The sequence below is a fragment of the Rhinoderma darwinii genome, chromosome 8, assembly GCF_050947455.1.
Source record: "Rhinoderma darwinii isolate aRhiDar2 chromosome 8, aRhiDar2.hap1, whole genome shotgun sequence".
NCBI classification, from domain to species: domain Eukaryota; kingdom Metazoa; phylum Chordata; class Amphibia; order Anura; family Rhinodermatidae; genus Rhinoderma; species Rhinoderma darwinii.
Window position 1 is genome coordinate 77,802,596 of NC_134694.1, and position 26,241 is coordinate 77,828,836.

At 36.2% G+C, this 26,241-nt stretch overlaps 1 protein-coding gene across 5 annotated transcripts in view; it reads right to left on the bottom strand.

Moving 5' to 3' along the window:
• The window catches only part of TENM1 (teneurin transmembrane protein 1), a 570,240-nt gene that overhangs the window by 372,849 nt on the left and 171,150 nt on the right, over positions 1-26,241 (bottom strand). For 3 of the 5 annotated variants that reach the window (XM_075835786.1, XM_075835784.1, XM_075835783.1), the window contains one exon: positions 1,306-1,347. The exons of the other annotated variants lie outside the window; for them this stretch is intronic. In XM_075835786.1, the coding sequence (XP_075691901.1) occupies positions 1,306-1,347 (42 nt within the window). The remainder of the gene's footprint in view (positions 1-1,305; positions 1,348-26,241) is intronic. 5 annotated transcript variants of the gene reach the window in all.

Genomic DNA, 26,241 nt, shown 5'->3' on the forward strand with positions numbered 1-26,241 from the left:
CATATAATGTATGGCTAACTTATTCTGAACATGAGCATTAGATAATTATCTGCAAATCCCCCCAATGTCATCAGGATTCGTCAACAATCTAATGTGTATGAGGACAGCCCCATTGTCCCCAAGTGTCTACTATTGGAGAAAAGGAAGTTTAGCATGTTACATACACAATTCGTGGGAAATAACCAGAGGCAGAGATGACTGAAAGCTTCTTATCCACCTTTCCCTGTATTAAAAGACATGCATAACCAACCACCAGATTTCTTCTAGTCAGCAGTGCTGGCATATGGGGCATCAAAGCTCCATGTAAGCTTCCACCCTATGTAATAAATATTACCAAAAGCTGCATAATTACATTGTCTGACACACATTAAAAGGTTTATACTCTTTAAAGTATGCTTAAATCTTTTCAAAATCCCATGTCTTTAATGTTGGAGTGTCTTAGAAGGACAGGAGGGAACTGGGTGGTGGAGGCCCCTGGACAATTGCCCCTTTTGCCCTCCTTGTAATCTGCCTTTGCATGGGGCATTTTTTTCAAGCCTGCATTTTCAGTATTGAATGCTACGATCTTTAAATAAAAAATGTACAACAGGAATTATAAAGTACAAACCACAACGCATCGAGCAATGCATGTAGTTTGTGAAATAGAATAATGTGAATGAGTACCAAGCAATGATACATAAAAGAAGGACAAATTGACCCTGTATTACTTGTACATAGCTTTACTGTATAGTTTCTAATCTGTGAATATAAAGCAGTTTTGTACATTTCCTGTTATAATTTAGCATCAAGGAAAACCACATGGCATTATGGGATAACTGGTTGGCAAATATTAAAGAAAGGGGCAATAATTATAAACATTGTGCCACTTATATGTAACATCATTTTTTAAATTTTCCAGAATGGGTTCTTGATCATATGATTGTATATGATTCTAAATTATATCTAATAATAGTGATATTATTGAAACTGAGGATTCTCTTTAAAATGATAAACTAAACTGTAACATGTGACTATACATTTAGAGTAAAAAGAAAAGTGTAATTGTGGAAATATGATCAAGAATACACTAGAAAAGGATTACTCGCATGTTTCTATACAAACTAAATATTATTCACAATTATTGTCCCTTTCAACACAAACTATTTACTATTATTAACACAAAGTCAAGCAATGGAATGATGGGTTATAATGAGACGGTAAAGACACACAATATGCCATTTAGTAATGAGGGATTTACACATGTGTTAGACTGTTAAAGTATGTTATATACAAGGGGAAAATATTCAATTGGAAAGCAGAGCTTACTTTTTGGTGAACAGGTCCCACAGTCTAATAGTCTAGTCCAGTCTGTAAGATAATCAATAGATGTCATTCATTCCTTTGCTGTCGTTAAACTAAGCAAAATAGCAAAAGTTTGTATTTGTACATGTATACGTTCAACTGTCCAGTAGTTGAATTATTAGAACATAGAACAAGAATAACATAGACCAGACAGCTATTAGGATATATATTATAAATAATATCATTATTAACATTGAGTTAGCTGATAATAGTTTCATATCCACATTGTATGAAAAAAATAGTAAAACTCTTTTCAAATATCGCAAATCATGTGAGACAATGTCTTGTCGTCCGAAGAGGAAAAATAGAACTTCAGGGTCTAATTCTGAAAATGTACTTGGCACAAAGACAACACAGCCCATTGCCCAAGCAACCTCATAACTACAGTGTCACTGCATCTCTTTAGCTGGAAGTCTTAGCAGACGGGATAATGAGTAGCTCCAAATAGTACAATATTTTAGCACAAACTCTGCTGGTCTCTGCCAGTAAAAATATGAAGATGTAGAGAAATTCACCTTCAAAAATGTTAGTGACCCAAAGCACTGAAGTCAACCAAGGGTAGTATAATAGCCCAAACAGAGCTCAGACCTCCATCAAATAGAAAAGCTAACAAATTACCTAAAAAGTCATTTACTAGGACATAATTGTACCGGTCAAGTGTGCAAAGATGCTAAAGATATGTACAAAAAGACTAGGGTTTCACAAAGTGCAGTTGTGGTGTAGTAGCTGCAGAATAAAGCAAAAATATTTTTTCTTTTTTAAATAGATTTGACTTAAAAATGAAAAATAAAAAAAACAACTGCATCAAAACGGCAGTGCGAACCCAATCTTAGGGCCTGTTCACATCAGCATTGGCCATCCATTGGACTTTCCTTTCATCCGTTCCGTCAGAGGAACAGATGAACAGAAAGACAAATTGAAAGTATAGTTTCCGTTAGCATTACTATTGATTTCAATGGTATTTTTTTTTTATCTGTTTGTTTCAGCTTGCCTACGTTCTGCTAGGTTTGAAAAAAAAATTCACAGAAACAATATCGCAGCACACTATGCTATTGTTTCTGTGAAAAAAAACAGAAACCTAGGGGAACAAAGGTAAACTGAAACAAGCTGAAACAAAAAAATATGAAATTGCAGACGTTATATATACTTTGACGCAACAGATGAACGGAAAGCTAAACGTAAGGCCAATGCTGATGTGAACAGGCCCAAATAACTGTAACAAAAGTAAAATGTGCTTCCACAAAGTATTAGTTTAGGGTGTTTACACTTCTGCAACTAAGGAGTTATATAATTTTTATTTCCCATTATGTTTCCCAAATGTTAACTATTTTAGTTTGAATTTTGTTTGTTACAAGTACCAATAGGAGACTGATCTCACCAGTTAATCCTTAATTCAGATATAACACCACATAAATCTCAAACTGTAATGCAATGTACGTAGATTTGTACCTAATCCTTTAGTGGTACTACAGTATTTTTTTTTTTTCCTGTAGGCAACATTGTTTCTGTTCTTGGACCCAAAAAGGTGAATGACTACGGTAAACTTATGTAGTCTATGTACAAAATTATTGCAACTTTTGTAAAATTAGCTTACGGTAGACCTTCTATGTGTATTATGTCAAGGAGTCTGGTCTGTTTGGTTTTAGGAGAGTCAGCACTGAATTACGTTTTATTTATTTATTTATTTATATAGTGCCAACATATTCCACAGCTCTGTAAAGAAGTTGTCATCCATCACTGAATTCAGTGGGGCTCACAATTTAAATTCTAGTGTTGGAGGACACCTACGCAAACACAGGAAGAATATACAAACTCAATGAAAATGTTAGTCTTGGTCAGACTTGCAGGCATCAGTCCTAACCACTGTACCATCGATGCCTGTGAATCTGGGCATTCATGTTTTAAAGAGGATTTCTGAGAATTAAAAAAAACCTGAGGATGCCGCCATTCTGATAATGATATCCTGGTAGTAAAGATGTATTATCGCAAAATTTTTATAGCTTTATATAGATACTACTATTGTTTTTTGTTGTTTTTTTTTAAATACAAAACCAAAACTCTTTTTAAATTACTTTATAAAATGGACAAAAAAAAAAAGTCATGATCCATTCTTGCAAATAAAACAAATAGATTTGTTAGTCAGAAAGTAAATTAAAAAGAGTCTGTTATACCATCTTTACATTGACAGTTGGGTGCCATATTTTGTGTGTTAAAGAGATGACTCTAAGTAAGCATTTCCAGCTCCTATTGTATTTATGCAGCTATACTACTGGGCTGACAGTAAAAGGTCATGCTCTCCCCAAGCCAAACATTCAGGTTAAGCTTCAACAATGACAAGCTGATTGCATCACCCCATGTGAGCCTGAAAAATACCAAAGATCAATCATGCAGAGAAACACTGGTCATCCAAAGTGATTCGTGTCCTAAAGAGAATGGAGAAAATCGGTAGACGTGAGAGCCTAAGAATTTTCTTGGGAGGTTTTGCTCAAGTAGTACTAATAAATCTGACATTTGTATTGTTTAGAAAGCTAAATACAATTCACATTGACATTATTAAGTATAATAACGACAACATGCTTCATTAATTGCTGGGACAGGATAAATATCAGAAAAAAGTACATTCATGAATTATGTATTGTTTACCTCTCTTAAAGGAATAAAAAAGGGGCCATCACAATATTCCTCTCAGTGCCCCCTTAAATTACAGCCTGGTCTGGGCTTAAAGAATGCAGCAATTTTTTATGTTTCTTCATCTCCTCATTTCAAGAGTTATAACTTTATTTTTTCATCTCCATTTTTCACCGTATGAGAGATTTTTTTCTATAAGTCACGCTGTATTTTTAAGTGACATAATTTTTGGGTATAAATTAAGTATTATGTAGAGTATGTGTATGAGTAGATAACATCATAACTTTTTTCTTGCGGGGAACAGCTTAAAATATAAATTACAAACCAGAACAAGAAAAAAAATTCACATAACATATTCTAGGTTACAAGAGAACAGTATTAGAGCTACAACATATTGGCCCACATTTACTAAAACTGTTTTGTTTTTTTACCCCAGCCTTAGTGATTGTGGTTTTTGAAGTGATTTGCGCCAAATATTTGAAAAGGCAACGCCTCATAATAAATTTGTTGTATTTTTACTCGTCAATCAGGCATAAAATCAAATCTACGCCTGCCATGAACATTTGATTTAGAAATTTCTGTATTTTTAGGGCACATTCAGGCATGGCGAAATTGCTGTTGAATTCCACTGCGGACAGTCCGCAGTGGAATTCTGCAGCAGCCATTTTTTACATTTCTTTCTATACATTTTTAGGAAACTTAGTTCAGACGTTGCAGAAAATAACTGTGTGGAAATTAGGCTGCGGTGCAAAATTTTCCCTCCGCAGCATGCCCATTACATTGCGGAGAAGAAGCGGAATTTCACGGCGGATTTCAGCCTTTGCAATGCAAAAACTAAAATCTGTGGCAAGTCCGCTGTGATATCCGCAACGTCTGCATTACCTGTCAAATATGCAAATCTTGCTGCAGATTCGTTACATAACTGCCCCAAATCTGCACCGACATTTGCAGCGGAAAAATTCCGCCACATCTGAACATGGCCTTAATGTTATATATTTAATGAATTTGCCTTAAACTTTGTTTCCTTGGAGACCATGGAGATAAAAGTCCTGTTTGTGATTCTTCAGTGCAGTTTACTACAAAAACCCGTATTAACTGCTTAGGAAATTTGAGCCATAGAGTCCGAAAATAGCTACGCTGTATAATAATTATTTTTGTATTTTCTGCAGTTTTTCTATGGAGACGCTCCCAGGTTTAATAAATATTTATACATTTTCATATCTTCTCTAGAAATATATTAATTTGCAATTGTTTGCAATTATATACAGTATGTCATAAGAATAATAGTATAACAGATAAACTTATCTTGTACTGATCATTTATGCTGTACTGGGTTATAAATGGAATAAATAAGGAGAGGAGAATAGTCTGAAATATATTAAGAAAAAAGTCATTGGCGTTATATTTTGGTAAGAAATTCAAGTTCTAATCATTTCAACAGCTCTTCATTCGTGGACATCTAAGGTTATTAAATGACGCTGCAGCCAACAATTCAAAACTACATGTCATAATGTTTGGCTCTGTAAAGAAACTCTTTTCCTTAGATTAGGGGCAGATTTGGAATCAGTAAATGTTCTAACTTTGATGACTGTATCCCATGAAATTTCCTGTCAGTAATCTTTGATATATCCCATCAGACTAACCATCTGTGGCTTTGTTATGACTAGACCTTACCACACCACATTTTTTTTTAATACTGACTTTTAACAGTATAAGGGCACATTCAGATGTGGCAGAATTGCTGTTGTATTCCACTGCGGACAGTCCACAGTGGAATTCTGCAGCAGCCGTTTTTTACATTTCTTTCTATACATTTTTAGGAAACTTAGTTCAGACGTTGCAGAAAATAACTGTGCGGAAATTAGCCTGCGGTGCAGAATTTTCCCTCCGCATCATGCTCATTACATTGCGGAGAAGAAGCGGAATTTCACGGCGGATTTCAGCCTTTGCAATGCAAAAACTGAAATCTGTGGCAAGTCCGCTGTGTTTTCTGCAACGTCTGAATTACCTGTCAAATATGCAAATGTTGGTGCAGATTCATTGCGTAATTGCCCCGAATCTGCACCATCATTTGCAACGGAAAAATTCCGCCACGTCTGAACTTGGCCTAAAACATAGACAAATATTTTTCTAAATCGAAATGAAAGATTAATAACACATAGTTGCAAAGTAAAACTTCACAAAACATTTTAAAATGAAAGTTCACTTTTAGATAACTTGTGACCAATATCTATAAAATATAAAAGTATATAACTTTGTAATATATGTTATTGACCTATTTTGTCTCCTTAGTCCTGTTTCACTGTTGGGTGTATTTGCTACTGATATACAGAATTCCTTGGGTAACTAGTGAATCCGGACTACAAACAGTCTCTTCCGGAGTCAGGTCCAGTAAAAGCTACCCTTGGACTACCATGCCTGTTCTGTGAGTGATCCAGCAGTTGCACCCTCGCTTCGATGTCACACACAGGCTGCAGTGACTGAAAAGAACCATCTTTGCAGCAGCATATAGAAAGGAAGGACTGAGGAAATATTGCACTACAGAGTGGTGAGAGAGAGTAGGAATAGGTGGGCTGCCTCATTGGAGGAGAGAATGGTCTCACACAGCAGATGGGAAGTGTGTAGTATGTGCTATAATGCATAATGCCACTGGGATAAGACAGTGATCATACAGCAAGAGGAATGGGAGTCTTGGTGCCATGTATCACTGAACAGGAACACCCACTGGACCCTAATTTTTCCGAGGAGCCATTCTGAAAAGGTAGAAGCCAGAGTAATATTTAAAAATAAGGTATCTTATAAAGGTCTAGGTATTTAATAAAAAATAAAAATTTTGACTGTTAAAATTAACCTTTACTTTAAAGATGTTAAAAATATGAATATGGGAGAATATCAATTCATTTCAAGGGGTGCTTAGGAAACGGAATCCCATATGTCCTTCATGGGCCTACGTGAAGAAGATCTGAATAGGCATTTTAGTTTTGTAAAGTAAACCCAAGCAGAATTGAATTATTGTGGCTGAAAGAAGGCTTTAATCTACATCTGCTTTACCAGACCTAACTTTCAAGTGCAATGATAACTCAATTGTAGTGTGCGTAATTTTATTTTTGTTTTACAGTGACTCACTCCCAGCTTCCACAAAATCATATAGATGTATCAGTGAAGGTGACCTGTCGCCCTGTGTAATCCCTCAGGTTCCTTCAAATGAACAGACAAATCATAAATTAACCTCTGAGATTAAAGTCAAGCAATGAATTCAAAGATGTGGATTTATCAAATCCTATCATCTTCTACATGCATTGCTCCTATGAAGTATTTAAAATTAATCAAATAATCTTATTGAACTGGATTTTTTAAAGTTATCTTGAGCTCATTTTCTTTTCAAAGCTTTTGCAACACATCTTTGATTGACAGTACACCTTTCTTTAGTTATCAGATTTTCTCATCCATCCAAAGGCTTTTGGATTTCTTAAGCATACATTCATCTTCAACCCAAGGATTTCAGACTGAACAAATGCAATTACATTCCTTAAAAAATGCATAAAATAAAATGTGATATCCTATGACCTTGAGGGGAAAAATAATGGATACAGCATCATCTCAGGCAAGAAATCCACACTTGTTCTTGTCAAATACTGATGCTTAAAGATTCATGGAAGACTATTAAAAATATCCCCAAAATACTTTTGCTGGAACAAATGTGAGAGACAATTCTGAGACTGAAACAATTTATATGAAGCTTATGGTTACTGTGGGTCAAGGATCTGAGAATGTATTTTCATCACTGACATGGGTTTATCATCACTAAACGTCTCTGTTCACTGCACAGAGACAGCGGAAAAAAAATGTATATAGTACACATCAAATATCCAGTAGGGCGTTCAGCCAATGCTATGCTTTGCTGGTCAATGCAGTATTTCTTTTCAGGGTCATAATGAAAACCAGCCACCAATATGTGTAATATGGGCGAACTATACTATACATAACCACTGTGAAATGTTCTACAAAGAGCCATAATAATCCGTAAGAATATGTGCGCTAAAATAAGTGTTTGTGAAGAATGTAGACTCCACATGTCACTGAGATTTCACAGAAGTCTCCACATTTGCTGCATGATATTTACAGCGGTATGAACAGTAGAGATTATGGGCAGCACGGCAGAACTAGACCTCACCGGGGCAAAAGGAATCCGACTTGTAGATCCCACCAACGTAGGCGGACCAAGGAGAAGAGGCAAAGTATTTGGAGTGCTGCCTCTTCTCCTTGGTCTATCTACAGCAGTTTGAAGTCATCGACATGTTTAAGTGGAGGGAGCTCTGATGCCCTAATAAACGGAAGTTGCGGCATGTATTACAAAGAGTGATTCATTGGCTCCGTAAGTTCAATGATCAACGTTGGTAACTTTTGCAACCATTGCAAGGGTATCGTAGAGGATTCAAATCTGATTATTTTTGGAAATTGATTTGAAGCAAATAACTAAGGCTAAAGAAAAGTAACAATGATTTACTAAGATTGCAGGTGTTGTCTAGGCAATATCATTGTTGATGGATGTCTGGAAGCATTGATATTGAACAAATGTTATTACAATAATACATTATTGTTCAACAATCATATTGTAATCATCTCTGTAGTGTTCATGCATGACTGGTTGCATCTGTAACACTGAAACACTAAGAAGTATACACAGGATGCATATTTATTTGTAAACGCATAAGGATTGCATTATTGGAATAGGAAAAATGCTCTACACAATGTGCCTTATTTATTGAAACTGTCTTCTTGTCTATTGTCTATAGTAGCCAATCCGAGTGCAGCTTTCTTTTCTTAAACTGAAATAAATTAAAGTTGCACTGTGATTTCTTGCTATGGGCAACGTGTCTAGTCTTATTTTTTTGCTAGACAGTTTTAATAAATAAGGTACATTGTGATATCTGTGGATTTGCATAGGACTGCAGTTAAATCTACTGCATCATCTTAATTCAGTGATATTTAACATTTTCAAATTCAGCTCTGGTAGAAACATTCTTATAGTCAATACATACTTACTAAAATAAATTAGCAAGAAATCACTCTTTCATTGGTGTTGTTTAAATTTAAGGGGAAAGTGATGTCATTCCGCTGTAATATTCTCTGAATAAAGGGGCCACAGTGCTGTGGCTCTTTCACAGTTTTTCTCCTGCACAGCAGAGCTGCTGGGGAACTGCAATACAGCTCCGTATAATTAAATTGGTTGTGATACTGTGCGCTGCACAGCCAGTTGTCAGAGAAACCGCTGCACAGGGAAAAAGATTGCACTTCCGGGACCCCCAACGATCAGAAAGAGATGGCATATCTAGCAATGGGATGGGTACGTATTTTCTTCATCATTAATATTTGGTCTAATATTTTACTATCATCATTTTTCACTAAAAACCTTTCCTTTAAAACGCACTCTGCATCTCATAGTCTTCCTTTTTGTACGGTTCCTTTTCAACCCTAAACATTGCCATTTACGGATATTTTCTATCTAGCATGACAGCTAGCGGTATCAATGTTAGAGCTACTGTCTTTGGGTTTTAAATAACATTTTGTCCCAAGTTTCCCTGTGTTTATATACATTTCTCATCCCCAAAAAATGAACGTTACAATAACTTGTGTAACTCTTGTCCCCCAGAAGAAGGAAGAAGCCCGGATTGGCGACACTTGAGCCAGTCAGGAGTATCTATGCGTAACTTGATTGTTTACATATATTCAGCAAATTGTTTTTGGCAAAAAAATGTATGCTTGCAGATTGAGCTTAATGGTGGAGTGAAGTAGAAGCTCAAGAAACAACAAGTCTACACAATTTGCAACATTAGTAATTACCCATAGTAATGTAAGAGTGATAATATATCTTGTGGAGAATCTTTTTTGAATACTTTATGGGGCTTCTACTACTTCAGCATATGCAAGTTGAGCACCCAATTTTATACTAATATTTTCGTCATTATTATATGATCAGACCCTCCATTGATTTCAATAAATATTTTCAGTTTCACAGATCTAAGAAGAATATAATTAACAAGTGATTGAAGCTACTTTAAAGATTATATTAGGGATTTGCATTAAAAGTAATTATTTATATAGTGATATCATTGGTAGTGCTCAATTTAGACACAATAGCATTATAATAGTAATCCTGAGTAGCTTTACTTGTAGCCCTATGACATAACACAGGTAACATATTATGATGGCAAACTCAGCTCTGCTACATTTACAGACTCTGCACTGGTAATTCTGTATGTAGTAATAAAATCCATGTCTGCTGAATGAATTTTTGGTTATTATAGAAAATATCCTACAGGTAAACATTTCTATAAATGTATAACTTCGAAATAAAAAATAAATATAGGTCTTAGCCCGCCTCATGGCTGGCTTACATGTACAGCAATAAATTGCATTAAAAAATGCTGTATGTCGTTAATAAATTTGGTACATCACGACCCTTTTTCTAAACACCTTGTAAAATGTTTGAGGTAAATGTGAAAAGTCTGTATTAGATGGTTAGACAACTTTATTGGTCTGTAAATTCTGCTTTATTTACTAAGGCTTAATCATATATGCAGTTGTTGTGGAAGTTTTTTGAGGAAAAAGAAAGGAGACTTATATCTATCAGTCTATCCTTTATACTTTGCTTATTTTTTTAATCCACTCCTGGCTTTGGTGCTAAAAAAAATTGACGCAAATATTGCATGTGTGATTCTAGCCCAATTATTCTGGTGTCTGTTGTTAAACGGGTCAGTAACAGACTTGACAACGAAGTTAAAGCATCATTTCCATCTTATATAGTGATGGCATATCACTAGGATATGCCATCAATTTATGATCGGTGGAGTTGATGTATTGCTTCATCCCCTTCTAAGTTTATGCTGTGTAAGGTGTGGCCAGAGCCCACTTAGGAAAACGTACTGTTTGCCCGGGACTAATGTACATATGTTTGTGACTTTTTAATATGTGATTTTGTTCTGGGTTGTTGCCCCTTTAAAATACTAATGATGACAGACAACATTCTGGAGCTACACTGTTGCTGAACTGTATTGCAGTCTGCAATATTAATGTACATATATTTTTATTGTTGCACTGTTTTGCACGGTATATGTGTTATTGTTATCTGGTGGTGTGTGCTGCTGCCACTAGATGGCTCTGTTACATTAGCCATATAAAAGTGCTGGCAACAGGAAGAGGAGGGAAGAGTGTGGTAGGAACCACATGGACTGGCAGGAGATCCTGCTGCTCCAAGGACAATAGAGTAGTGTGCTTGCTGACAGAAGTGGCACAGGCCATTTCTACAGACAGCAATTTAAGAGGTAGAGTGTGCCGATTGTGGACCGAGTGTGTGGCGCAGTATTAAGAGACATTCTATGTAGAGTGTAGGTCTGGTGTAGCACTGGAGTCTCACATAAAGTGTTTGCTGAGCACCTGGAACGAGCAGGCATGAGAGAGGCCCCCTGCATTGGTAGTCCTTGCAGCTGGAGAATTGATCACCCTCCATAATGGATCTGAGTCGAGCCGGCAGAGGCTGGAGTCTACTCGCTCTGCAGTTAAGATGATGAGGTCCATGTTTGTATGCCCTGAGAGAAAGAATGGTCACGATCATGGGCGGACAAACTCCCCCTACACTATAAGTGTAAAACCGGCTGTAGAGACCTAAGAGCTTGTTTGGCTGCCAAGTACATAGAGACTGCATATTGTTGTCGCTGTAACCACAAAACATATGTGCCCCTTCATGAGTGAAACTGATACACTTCTGTGACTGAACTGCTACAACCGCTAAGCATATGGACTGTACATATTGTAAACACCAAGATTTGCAGCTTTTGCAGGGTGATACCCCAGGCCTACCCCCACTGGTGTGGAGGGAACTGCTGCCAGCCCCATTCACTTGTGGGTGGCACCGCTGTGTAGGTAAAAACAAGGAAGGGAACGCAATGCTAAATCGACACAAAAGCCTCTTCATTCTCAGGAACAATGGGGGTCCGACCTCTGGTGTTACTCCATCCCTTTATAAGGTGGGTATACCCCTTTTTATATGTGGAATAAAATATAATTGTAAAATTTAGAACAATGATATAAAACTATTTTCCATTTAACTGTTCAAATGTACAAGTTAAATAAAATGTGATAGATGAAACAGCTCTGTCAGCAGGGTGTCAGGGGATTAATCTAGAAAAATAGAATGTAACTTTGCGATCCGATAGGGTTTCACAGGACATTTAAAGGAATCTAAGGCATTGGAATATAGAAATGGAATCCAGCTGCTCTTAATAAAATAAGACATTACTAAAAAAAACAAGACCATGGGTGGTGGATCATGTTCGCCCAAAGTACAAATTATTTTGCCAATTTGTGAAATGTGTGAAACAGTATATTGTTGTAGTGTACCACACATTACTGAATAGATAAGCAAAGATGCAACCATAACTGTTTGCACTTGTTAGAAAAGAATATTTTAAAATTATCAAATAAAGAGAAAAGAAAGCTCTAATAATGGACCAGTCAGAATCTATATCAAGAGAAAATTGTCAAAGTGGTGCCCAGTACTCAATAAATATATACCAATAAATATATCAAGAAGACAAAAAAATAAAAAAATAGAAAGTTGAGCCTAAACCATAGGCACTTTGGAAAAATATATGATATCATTTTTGTAAAAAAAACAACCCACATAATTAAGTAAAAAAATTGTGCTGGCTAGTAGATCTAGGTTACAAATAAATATGTATATCTATATCCTTTCAATTCATAAATACATAAATTCATAAATAAATAGATAAACTTAACAGTAATAATGATAATTCATATATTCAAGGTATGAAAAAAAAATATATATTTGTATATATATATATATATATATATATATACATATTTTTTTTTTTATATATATATATATATATATATATATATATATATATATATAAAATAATTCCTATAGAAAAATTTATAATATATATAGGTCAAACAAAACATGTATACATCGGGGGACATCGGCAAATACCCAAATAGCTCAGGTAAGTAATAGCATATAGAGCAAGATTTCTCACAAAATTGCTGCAAATGCAATGATGGAGAGAACAAACGGATGTCCTAATATTTGATAAAGGTAATATAATTCTAATTCCCAAACAGTCAGTAGCCACTGATACAGTCACTCAACGTAGTGGAGATAATGATGATTTTAAAATGTCACGTAGACATAGATGAACCGGGGGGGGGGGCTCCCCAGTAGAATGAGGAGCAGTGGACAAAATATGGCGGCAGTCTTGTGCGCATAACTCATGGTTAGGAGTATAGGCCTCTCTCCATATTTAGGCTAAATTGGGCCACATGTGTGAATGGATGAATATCCCCTCAGGGGGAGTGAAAGGTGTTTTATGGAATGGCAGTTGCCAATTTTACTCACAAATACCACAATCACAATGCAGGTGACATCACACAGTCACTTTGACGTCAGCTCTCCAAACAACTGACAGGATAGGGAGAGACAGAGGCCGTTGAGTCAGGGCCCAATCACTAACAGGACATTATAGAAATAGAGTTCTCTACATGCCACATGGGCTATAAAATAAGTAGCAGTATTCGGCCAACATCCACCTCGTGGCTATAGTGTCCTACGTCACCGACATGTTTCGTGCTGGACGGACTTCATCATGGTGAAACAGAATTATGTTGGATAGATTTTCCCAAGTATCTTGCTTTGGAGATGCATAAAATAGAGACATGCTCCTTGAATCTGATTACAAAATACTGTTCTAATACTAGTTATGGGGCACGTAACACTGAGGCAAATCATGCAGCTGCTACAGAGAAATTGGAGAGAGCTAAAACTGGTCTGTCCAATTGCCTTTACTATTGAGTGGGTAGAACCTGTGCAGGACCCTCTATAGAGGAAATTTCATTGTTAACAAACAAGGGTGTTGGGAATAAGCCCAAAAGTCATCGAAAAGGATGTGGAGTCAGAAACAAACACCAGGCACTTCTGTCTTGGGTAGCAAAACCCAACCCCATACTAGAGGGCCCAGTTTCATCTTCGCTATGAGGCCTCTCTTCTATGTACACCACTTCTACTAGTAGTAGTAAGATAGGTATGTTTACTGGTAAATACTCCACACAACATTTAAATTAGGAGAATCAATATCAGCTTATGCCTTAATATTGTACACAGTATTATTTGCATTGAATATAATTATCATGTGGTGAATATACATACACAAATGATAATTGGAACATCAAAATTGTAATTTAATATGGGATAAGTATATCAGGGGGAAGCAAATAATAATAAAAGAACAGTAAATATGAATCAATAACTATTTGTGCATGATCTACTACTCTAGGAAACATTGAAATAGCCAATGCCATGTACATTGTGCAACAGAGCATCTGTATGAGAGTATAAGCCACAGGAACAGAGCTCTGGGAGGAACTAATCAAACCTGAATATAACGTATACTAAAATGAGATGGAAAGACCAAATCGCTGCTGGGCAAAGTAATGAGAAATGCACTGAAGTCTGAAGAACAACAACAGCATGAAAAACATGTATGCTCCTGTACACATTATTCCATATTGATTGTAAGAAGGAGAGACATATAAATGAAAAGAAGACTTACAGATGAAAAGATCTTCAAAGTTAATCTCTAAAAAATTAACCATAGTGGTTTAAAAACACTCAGGCTAACATAGAGTATATCTAATGAAAACCAAACCAAATTATTATACATAGAAATTGAGTTTCATCAATCTTTTGCTTCTGTGTTGCTATGGGATTAACACAATCCCTAGGACCTTTTAGATATTGCTTCTTAAAAGAATACAAAGGGGCAACAGTTACCAGTTTAAAGTCAATTCAAGGGATGCCCTCTTTTTGGGTAATCTGCTGTAATGTATTCAATATTAAATTGCATCCTCACTTGGGATCCCAATTCTACGAAATTCTTAAAGTTCACAAAAATTTTCTACAAAATGAAATCAAATTAAGATTAAAGATGTCTACTGGTGAATTTTGATAGAGGCAAAGACGAATACCAGGGCAAATTAAAATCCTTCAACTTTCTAACTTTGGCTTAAACAGTCCTACCCATACTTTATATGTCTCTTTAAGCTACCACACATAGCTGTTTAATATTCAATAATCCAAACCTGTCATATGTGGTCTGCTCAGGCTGTGTAAGCCATGAAATCATTGAAGCGCCTAGGAAACAATCTATTCTGTCCATATGTTGTAGACATTTTTAAAAGCAAACCTAATATAATATATTTATTGGAGTTACATATCTTTGGCATGCATAAAGCCTAATTCCTCCACAAAAATTCACATTTACCAATCTAACATAACCCCTGCACATTAGAACCTTTTTTTCTACTTATTTACATTCTATTCCCTAGTTCACCCATGCATCCTGTAAACTGAGAGCCATCGTCCATAGCTGCTTCTGTCTTCATGGGTGGGCACTGTCTGCCAGGCCCCAATTAGATTTATTGTTTGTGACCATGACCGTAATGGTCAATTAATAGACCAGAGAGGAAGTGATGTCATTTGATATACAAGTAGAGACAGAAGGACATCAAGTAGAGTAGAAGAAGAAGTCCAACAGGAACATGACTGCAATCATGTTAGATGACAGTTTTATCTGTTACACACGACACATGTTGTGTTGTCATTGAACTAAAATAGTGTGAGTCATGTAAACATTTACATGCAATACATATAGACACAACAAAACAAAAAAATACTTCCAGTTTATCTCTTCTCTAGAATAGTAAAAAAATAAAAAACACCACATGCTTTTAGACAAGCAACAAGGAAACTATCAAAGCAAGCACTAAAACAAATGACACGATTAGTGCATACATAAAAAAGCCCAAAGCAACATTCAATAACACCCTGAAGCCTTTGCTGAGCCAGAGGAAGATTAATGACACCAACATCAATAGAAGGATATGAAACAGCACACCTCATAACACTAGGAAATAATGCTCACATCCAACAAAAAGATTTGCCAGTACTAGAACAGATCTAAATGTTCACATTGGTCAATTTCCAATATTTCTAAACAGACACCTGAAACAGGGAAATGAACAATAGCCATGATTATATGCACCGATCATTAGCTAATGTTTATTGTTATTTCTAATTGATAGAACAAATAACATAATAGCTGTCTGTGAAAATGGGTCTATAATAGAAGCTAATAAATTGCGTTATTCGACTGTTGTGAATGCCTTATCAAGGATTGTCTACAGAATTTCAACATATATTTTTAAATCATTTTGCTACTTTTTGCAAAATGCACCCATAAAGAAAAATAACTCATGCAATCCATCAGCACTGAATGCCAGATTATCACACATTGTGGATTGCAAAATGGATATAGAGAAGTAGAATAACTAAAATATACAGTTAACATAATTCTGGGAGACATGGAATTCAAATGCAAACACAAACAAGGTTACAGTCGCTTTAGTTTGTAATAAAAATCATGTTCTGACAGTTTTCTCTATTAATACATATATACTGTCATTATTCTATGGATGGAGATGTGTGGAACACTTTTAATAATGCTCTCAATTTTGCATGAGCAGATTTTCCATTATGTAAAATCACCTACAATTAACTGATTGCTTAGAAAACAATCTTTCCTATTTATTCCATCAGACCAAAGTCAACCCAATTTACAAATCTGAAAAATAGATTTTACCGTTTATGCATTTTAGAGTCTGTATTACTATTGTAACTCCCTGGAACCGCCACGGATCTGCTGAACTGAACGTCGATCACCATAGAACCCTATGGTGGTCTGAGTTTGGTTCAGTAGAACTGCAGGAGGTCCAGATATTACAGCTGTACTAAGGACCATAAAATACAGCTGTGTTACGCCCATGTGAAATCAACTGAAGAATTTTCTATTATGGAGCCATTTTTCCCAAATGGAAGACAATAGACGCTTAAATATGGATTTTTATAGCATTAGCTCCGTAATAAAAAAAAAATCTACGTTTCACAGATTCCGTCATCTCTACCCACCACAGGCCAGATTTACACCAAGTGAACCATCACATTTCCATTTGGGAAGTATCTTTATTTGCTATTTATTTTGGACAGATGTGATTATGATGTTATTTTCCTTAACTGTGAAAGTCATTATGTATGAAATAAGGGGAACTTGACTTTTTTGTTGCCACTCTAGTACAAGACACATATCAGTTATTATTTAAACTTTCTGTGACATTGCAGGTCCAAACCCTGTGGGTAAATCACCCATTGTATGTTCACCACTTTCATCACCAGTGACAGGTCAAGTCAATCATTTAGCAATGACTCTCATATCCGCAAAAGATACCAAAGGCTAATTTCATGCACAGCATTCTAGAAATGCCCTCTTAGCTAAAAGAAACACCATGCGGAATAGATTGCCATTCTAAACCTGTCTGGCTTTTCAAAACCCGATGCTTGGGACGGATAGAATGAATTTGTAATACTAATTATTCTGATTGAGGGCAACACTAGAAAATGAGAAGCATCAAATACAGAAACGCTTAATAATGCAGCCTATGATAATTGCAGCCTATTAAGATTGCACTCAACAATAGTTTGGTTTTCTTTATATTTTTTCAAATAGCTTTAAAAGAAGCATCACAGAATGTGAGAGTAATAAAAAAAAAACTCAATCTTATGTCATTTTATGCATCATTTACACAAAAAATGCAAACAGGAAAATATGCAGCAAAAAAAGGCAAAAAAATGAAATACTATGGTAAATGTTTAATTTTCATACCAAAAGTCCAGAAATACTGTTAACAGCTGTTTTTAAATAATTCACAGTTTTTCTAGCATATACAAAATGCCTTTCTCATCCTTTTTTGCGCTTCCCTAAGTCCCCCTTGGTGCTGCTGCTAATCTATTCTGCTGGCAAAGGGGCTCTAAGCAGAATCAGTTTCCTTCCACCTCTGACAGCTGAATATATAGACCCTTCTTACTTTACCTGCAGAGTGGTAACATAAGATCCAGAGTAATATATATATATATATATATATAGATATATAGATATATGATATATATATATATATATATATATATATATCATATATCTATATATCTATATATATACAAAATATATATATATATATATATATATATATATATATATATAAAATAAATATATATATATATGTATATATACACACTGTGTGACATCCACAGTACGTCCTCCCTTAGAAATCCCTGATATTTCTATTGGCTGTCCTGCAGTGAACAGAGGATCATTACATTGAGACCTGTCTGTGGGGTGAGTGACGGAGCATGTTTGTCCAGCAGCATCCAGCTCAGTAGGTGGACGTGCACATTCCTATAGACTTTGAACACAAAGTGGTGCCATACTATGTAAGTAAATGTCATAACTCTGCACTGAATTATTTTCGTAACCACATGTAAATTGTAAATATTGTTATTTTTTTATGATCTATGCATTGAATATGATATTTAATGGTAGTGCAACACCTTTAATTTATCATCGGAATCTGAGGAGCAACTTTCTTTTTCTTTTTGACCCCCCAGACGAAGGCTCGAGGGCCGAAACGCGCGTCGGGGTTGATGCCAGACAGTGTTGACTGTGACATGGGTAAGGTGCTCTGCTCTATTCTAGAGCCTCTATTTGACCCCTTTTGCTGTCACTTCCATGCATGCACCTATTGGTGTTCATATGTGTGAGTGGTTTGTTGCTGTGCTTAAACTCCAGCATCTGGCTATGACTAATATGTACCACTTGGTTGTGGTCTTTACCTATTGAATTGGATGCAGGACTTTATATATCACGGCTACACTTACATTTAAAAATTTAAAAATTTAAAAATTTAAAATGTACAAATTTTCATTTATACAGTGTCATTCTGCTCTTCAGTGTATTACAACTTCAATATTGCATGTATCATTGTCTGGTATCCCTTTCATACTGTGGCAATCATCTTTAACTTTTAATTGTTTTTTTGTTATTTGTCTTAATAAAACTTGTTACTTTTAATTAATCTTTGGTGTGTCGGACTCCGTTTTTAGGTTTTTTAATTCATTCAGTGTGTATCCCCACCGATACCATCATGCTTATTCAGGGCTTGTAAGTCCCGCCCCCATCCCCTCTTCTTTTTCCCTCTAGAATACTTCATATTAATATATAGATATTCATCTTATTAATGTTTAACCTTTGGGAATTGGGGTTTGGCTGGCTCTGCTCTTTTGGTGCTCTCCATATAGGCATAGAACTTTCTTTTTCTTTCTAAATCTATCTATCTATCTATCTATCTATCTATCTATCTATCTATCTATCTATCTATCTATCTATCTATCTATCTATCTATCATTTATCTATCTATCTAGAAAAACAAATGGATCCAGCCGCACCGGTGTACTGTGGGCGCAAGCCAACGAGATAAGACCACAATCCCAATGGTATTTAAGACAAAAAATAGGCAGCACTCCGTTCAAGTAGAGGTGAAAAAAGAGGGTACTTTTATTGTCCCATAAACAGTGGCAACGTTTCAGCTCCTTCCACTGGAGCCTTTCTCAAGCCTTTCTCAAGGCTCCAGTGGAAGGAGCTGAAACGTTGCCACTGTTTATGGGACAATAAAAGTACCCTCTTTTTTTCACCTCTACTTGAACGGAGTGCTGCCTATTTTTTGTCTTATATCTATCTATCTATCTATCTATCTATCTATCTATCTATCTATCTATCTATCTATCTATCTATCTATCTATCTCCAAAAATCAGGCAGCACTCCAGAGATGTAGCAAAAAAGTAAAAGTGCTTTATTAATCCATCAGTCAAATGCAACGTTTCAGCTCCACAATAGAGCCTTTCTCTATCTATCTATCTATCTATCTATCTATCTATCTATCTATCTATCTATCTATCTATCTATCTATCTATCTATCTATCTATCTATCTATCTATCTATCTATCTATCTATCTATCTATCTATCTATCTATCAAGTCCAGCTTCCAGCAGCACCAGTGGGATATAGTTGGGTGCACGCCCCAGAAGCTCGATCACAGCTCCAAATTTCCTATAGTCGTCCAAGAATAGGCATCACTCCAAGTAATAGTGAAAAAATTGCCCCTTTTTTAGCCCTTGTGCAACGTTTCGGCTCTACATCTGGAGCCTTTTTCAAGCTTATAAAAAGGCAATTTTTTCACTATTACTTGGAGTGCTGCTTATTCTTGGACATCTATCTATCTATCTATCTATCTATCTATCTATCTATCTATCTATCTATCTATCTATCTATCTATCTATCTATCTATCTGTCTGTCTGTCTGTCTGTCTGTCTGTCTGTCTATCTATCTGTCTATCCATCTATTTCTGCCATAGCTGAGACATATCCTTAGGTTACACCAGTCGTCATAAACAATTTATTGGAGTATGATGCAACACATTTATTAAAAGGAAAATGCCTCCTAACAAATGTTTTGCATCTCTCGACTGGTTGTGCGCCAAAATTAGGGTGCAATGCCCAGAGGCCGTGTACTATCCATTACTCTCCTTCCCATCGGACATAAAATAAAAAATAAGTATACTCACAGCTCCGGTACTCTTCGCTTTTTGCCTCCATGTCATCCTCAGCATGCTGTGGCTCATGCAAGTTCCTGACGCTGGGCATCATCATCACGTTATATGAGCCGCAGCATGCTGACGGAGCCTGTGGTGATCCGGAGGGGAGAAGAGGAGTTATGAGGTTAGTATACTATTTTTTTTAAAGATTCTCTGATGGGGAAGGGTGGGTAGTCCAATCGAGGGACAAGGTATGGGGCCCAGGACAGGCCTCTGAATTACTACACCTCACAGAGTGAAATCTATGTCAACTAAGAGCAGGCGTAGACTTCTGTTATAATTTATGACAGTTTTGTGGGGTCAATTATAATAAATTTGCCTGGCCGCTGTAGCCTCGCCAACTTTTTGGAAGCCTTTCACCCCTTATTAATTGTGGCGAGGTCGACGCATAAATGCTAAAAAGTCGCAATTTTAAAAGGAAATTGTGACTTTTGGGTATTTTTGCGACTTTTCTACGCTAGAAAACTGGCATAGTAAGGTTAATAAGTTCCCCCAAAATGATGTCATTATATTGTGATGATCTATTATAGAACATTAAAATGTATACAGTAAAAATAAACAGCACAAAGACCATTAGCCTTATTGTGTAGAATCAAAACATAAGCAAGCAGTGTACATATGACTCCTAAACAAAGCTATCTTGTAGCCGTTTAGCATTTAATTTAGAAATATGCAAAAATAAAGGGGTTCAGCACTGAAGCCGGCAGAATTTAGAATTTAGCAATGGACTATATTACAGGCTTTAAATGCTATGTAAACCTTTGAAGATTTTTTTTTTTGTTTTATTAAAACTGTGTATTTTAGTGCTTAGTGCAACTTTTAATTTGTTTTTATTCAAATTTTTTTACAATTTCCAGTATATCGCCTTGTTTAGTAGTTATCTGTATGAATCCGTATGCAGTGCATAGCTCGTTTGCGGGCATATGGGGGGGATGCAAGTGGGTAGAAAGAGAAAAATGGCATATTCGGAATAAGCATTTTTTAATATATTATAATATATTAACGGATTACTGTCATTTAGGGAGGTTTTTGGAGGAGACAGAGTCTATTTAAGTGACCGACTGCTAAAATCTACTTGTCTGTCGCTAGTTTTTTTTACTGCCCTAGATAACTACAAAATTGTTATTTTGTTCTTCGTCAACGTAAAGAAGAAAGGTTGCCGCACATCCTCCATTGATATAATTTAACAGAACAATCTACACTATTCAGATTATGGGGAATTGAGAGAAAATGAATCCCCTTGCTGTTGAGCAAAAGATTTATCCTCCACTTCTATTTTTGTGAATACATGCCAACTGTCCTATCCAGATGTTTTAGAAATGCATCCTTGGCTTACAGAAACCCTATAAAGAACAGGCCCCTGACACGCAGCAACAATTCTAAATGTGCTTGACTTAATGGAAACCTTTATAGCAGAAAATCCAGGATAGCTAATTGTATATGTGTCATGTAGGCTGGAACAGGCCTTTTTGCACAATACTAGACAGTATTGATCACATATTGTTTTTTTTACTATCGTTCTATCTAAAAATTGCCTTAAATTTACAGTGCCAGTGATTAGAAGTTGCACAATGGGCCTCAAAATGTTTAACTAATGCCTTTTGGGAAACTTGTTAAAATATCATAACAGTAGTGAGGACCGGGCAAAAGTAGAATTTCTACTGCACAAGCAGTAACTTCTAGAGTACAGCATCCTAGGGACAAAAAAAATGGATGTGAAAATTTAGGAAAATCTGAATAGAGCTACTCTTTAATACAACTGCCTAATAGAAATATACATGTGCACAGATGCAACATTCTGAAGGTCAGTCACTCATACGTCTATTATTCAAGGGGAGTATAATATTATACTTGTACACAATTACATATAGTGTACCATGCTGATCAGTAGGAAATCTCAGCACCTTCTGAGTACACCAGACAAAGTACAAACACCCCATTCTCCCGCGCGGTCATCACAAGAACAGCATGCCGCCTGTACTAGTAGTGAACATGAGGTATTGGATGATACTTTTGCTGGGAGTTGGTTTTGTTTGCGCCCTTATGTGACCTTTCCAGTGATATGTGAGCTAAATTTGAGTTTTCCTTCAATTTATTATGATTTTTTTATGTTAGTTTAGCTTGCGTATATGCTCGAAATATCAACTAAAACCCCATGTTTCCCATTTTTGCAGAATTCAGTATAGCCATATGATGTTGGGGGGAAGGGGGTGTCTGTAGTTTGTGCAGTGTACTCAGAAGTTTCTAGGCAGTTCTCCTCATCTAATAATATAGGCGTTATCAATAGGCTGCTAGCCAGCATGGTGCCCTACACATAAGAATGTGACTGGCACCTTTCACATGCCTTCTTGGTGCACAATGGTAAGACTAATTAACAATTTGCACTGGAATGGTAGGTGAGTGGCTGACCTTTAGTATAATATATTCGCTCTCTTATATAACATTGTGGACTGTCTACATGCTGCTGGGAATAAGTATTTGATCTTGAACATCTAGTGTCAAAAGGTCATGTGACAATGATTGTATGTGTTCATTGAAAGGCTACATTTGTTACAAGACGTCAGATGAACATTCTCGTTACAATCCATTTTTATAGTCATTTATAGTCACTACTATTCTCTGTTTAAAATATGTATAACTTCTCCAGGGCTATTTTTATCAACATGAGGGTCTATAAATGTGTGATCTCCTTGCTTAGTTATTGATTCCATTGCTAATGGGATCTTATCATTGTAGCTCTAGTTGCTGGAAGCCCTGACCATTAACTGTTATCCCTGGGAAAAGCTGCTGGTCCCACACATTTTCTGGAAGGAAGACTGTAGACTACATTTTCTATGACTTTTTTATTATTATTATTATTTTTTTTTATTGACGACTTATTGCAGGCATAGTACATTTCGTACATTATGTAAAAAGAATACAATGTGTCATTCTCCATTTTTTTCCATAGTTAAAACAGAGAATAAACAGAAACCTAAAAAAAAACAAAACACAAAAATAGAGTGGACTTTTTCATTGCCCACATAATAACATGTATCTTACTATAAACTCATTGAATGAATACAATACATTTGTTTTGTATACCCTTAAGACATGAAATAATTTATGAACAGACTGTTTGCTCCCCCTATCCTTCCTTCCCTCTCACCCCTACACTTGCAGTTACCCCTCCTTAATCTTTCTAGCGTCCCCCTCAGATCCTCACTCAGATTCCAAGACTTATATTGAAATTTGGCTAAACGTTCGATTACTTACCGCCTACTGAAATCAATGAGCGACCATGTATTAAATAGTTGTGCTGGGTTCTCCAGAATGCGAGCGCCCTGCCTAATAGAGATAGATACTGAGCAGAAGATCCTCATCAATGACGACCATAAGCCTTTTTTGGGGCAGCAGACTTTGCAGGTAGGGACATAATCCTCTATCACCAGAGCTGTTCGATCCACATTCTGAGCTGTTAGGAACTCTAAGGCATTAACTTCTTACACCCAAAAATTATTATTCTTGATGTGTAAAAAATAACATCTTGTGTTAGAAATCTAGAAAAATCTATCTGAAAGATAAATGACTAACTCTAGTATCATGCTTCAGTTCCCATGCTATTCCTATAAGCTGTAGTCAATAACCAAAACACTTTAATAAATCATAACACAGTGTACAAATAATACATCATAAGATGTGCTAATAAACTTTCCAGAATATATAAACTATGCTTAGTTGTATGATTGTCAGGTGTAGTGTTGTACTCCACACATAATATATTTTAATCTTATGAATTATATAGATATAATTATGTCCTAACCGCTACTGGTTTCCATGGATACATATTAAATATGTGTAGCATGATTTGTGTATTTAGTGATTTATAATGCACACAATATTGTCTTGCGCATTACATTATGCTACTAAGTTGAAAAGGAAAAATGCTTCTATACATAAGAGATATAAGTTCAGCTATGCACTGTGGAATTTGTTTTGCACAGCTATTCGGTGGAAAAATGCAAAATTTATAAATTATTCTGATAGTATAGCAATTGTGTTTGTTTGTTTGTTTGTGAGTGTATGTATATACAATCCACATAGAATACTAGCTAACACAACCACAACCAAAGGGTTAAGGGTACCTTATGGGTACAATGAGAGTTCTAGTATTTAATATCTTACTTCTAAGCTAAAATTACATGTTCAGACGTGGCGGATTTGCAGCGGAATTCTACTGCAGCAGACTTTTTTCCTTTGGTTTCTATAGCTTTATAGTTTACTTAGTGCAGACATTGCAGAAAACAACAGTGCGGAAAATAGATTTCTGTGCAGAATTTACATTCCGCAGCATGCCCAGTCTATTCTGATTTTCACTGCGGATTTCAGCCTCCGCAATGCAAAGTCTCAAACCTGCGACAAGTCCTCCACATCTGGATGAACCCTTACATAGAATTGATTTTGCAGCAAATTTGTTGGGTAGTTGCCGCAAATTTATGGAAAAATCTGCAGCATAAACTATCCGACATATCTGAACAAGCTTAAAGGAACAGTGTCACCAATTTTTTTTTTATAATATCAGTTTGATGTTAGTGCTTTATTAAAAACGTTTGGATTAATTTGTGTGTTTGTGTGTTACTTTTTCTTATTTTTACACTTTTTCTTCCCTATGGGGGCTGCCATTTTTTTTTCCATTTCTGTATGTGTCGATTAACGACACATACAGACATGGAATACGGCAGCTCCAGTGCCATAGGGACTGCGAACGGGGCCCGTTCCATCCACTTTGGTGTACGCCGCTGTGTGGTGAACGGCGCATGCGCCGCTCCCACACAGTTCAATTTGAAATGCGCGCCGTCCGGCGCCATTTTCCTGTGGACCGGAAGTTGCGGCTGGACAGTAAGATTACTACTTCCGGTCGCGGCTTCCGGACTTGTGCACATGGAGCAGCGGCAGCAGACGGAGCGGACGGACCGGAGGGAGCGGCGGCGACTGGAGCAGGTAAGGGATTTCTATGTATGTTCGTGTTTTACTGTGTGTTTACTACTGTATGTTAACCTACTACACTGTGTGTTAGCTCAAAACATGGCGACACACAGTGTAGGAGGTTAGACCGTTCAATCCCCTCGTTTCTCTCGGCACTAGCCAGGATAAAGGAGGGGGGATTCGGAGAGCTCACTAGAGCGAGGGATTTTTACTTAATTTTGCAGCATAAAGCAATGTGGTTGCTTTACCACATGCAATGCTGCAATTTTGGGAATGGCTCCATCTAGTGACCCAAAAATGGGAAATATTATAAATTAGAATCCAATTGAATCCAATTTATAATATTTCCTGACTCGTGAAAAAAAATAAAAAATTAGAACAATGTTTAATCACCTACACACTAATTGTTTAACTAAAAAAAACAAAACATGTTTTGCTGGCAACACATTCCCTTTAAAGGTGGCCATACACATTAGTTCATAGTAGAATAAAACTATTAATTTCAACCAAAGGGATCGTTCATTGGATGAAATGTAACAACGAACCATGATGACAGACCATCATCATGTGGAAAGAAGTCGGTCGTGTTTAAAATTTTTGGTTGATAGTCGGTAGAGCTCATCTGTATATAATACAGTCAGCCATTAGACGAATGATTCTTCTAGTACAGAACATTCCACACTGTAAGAT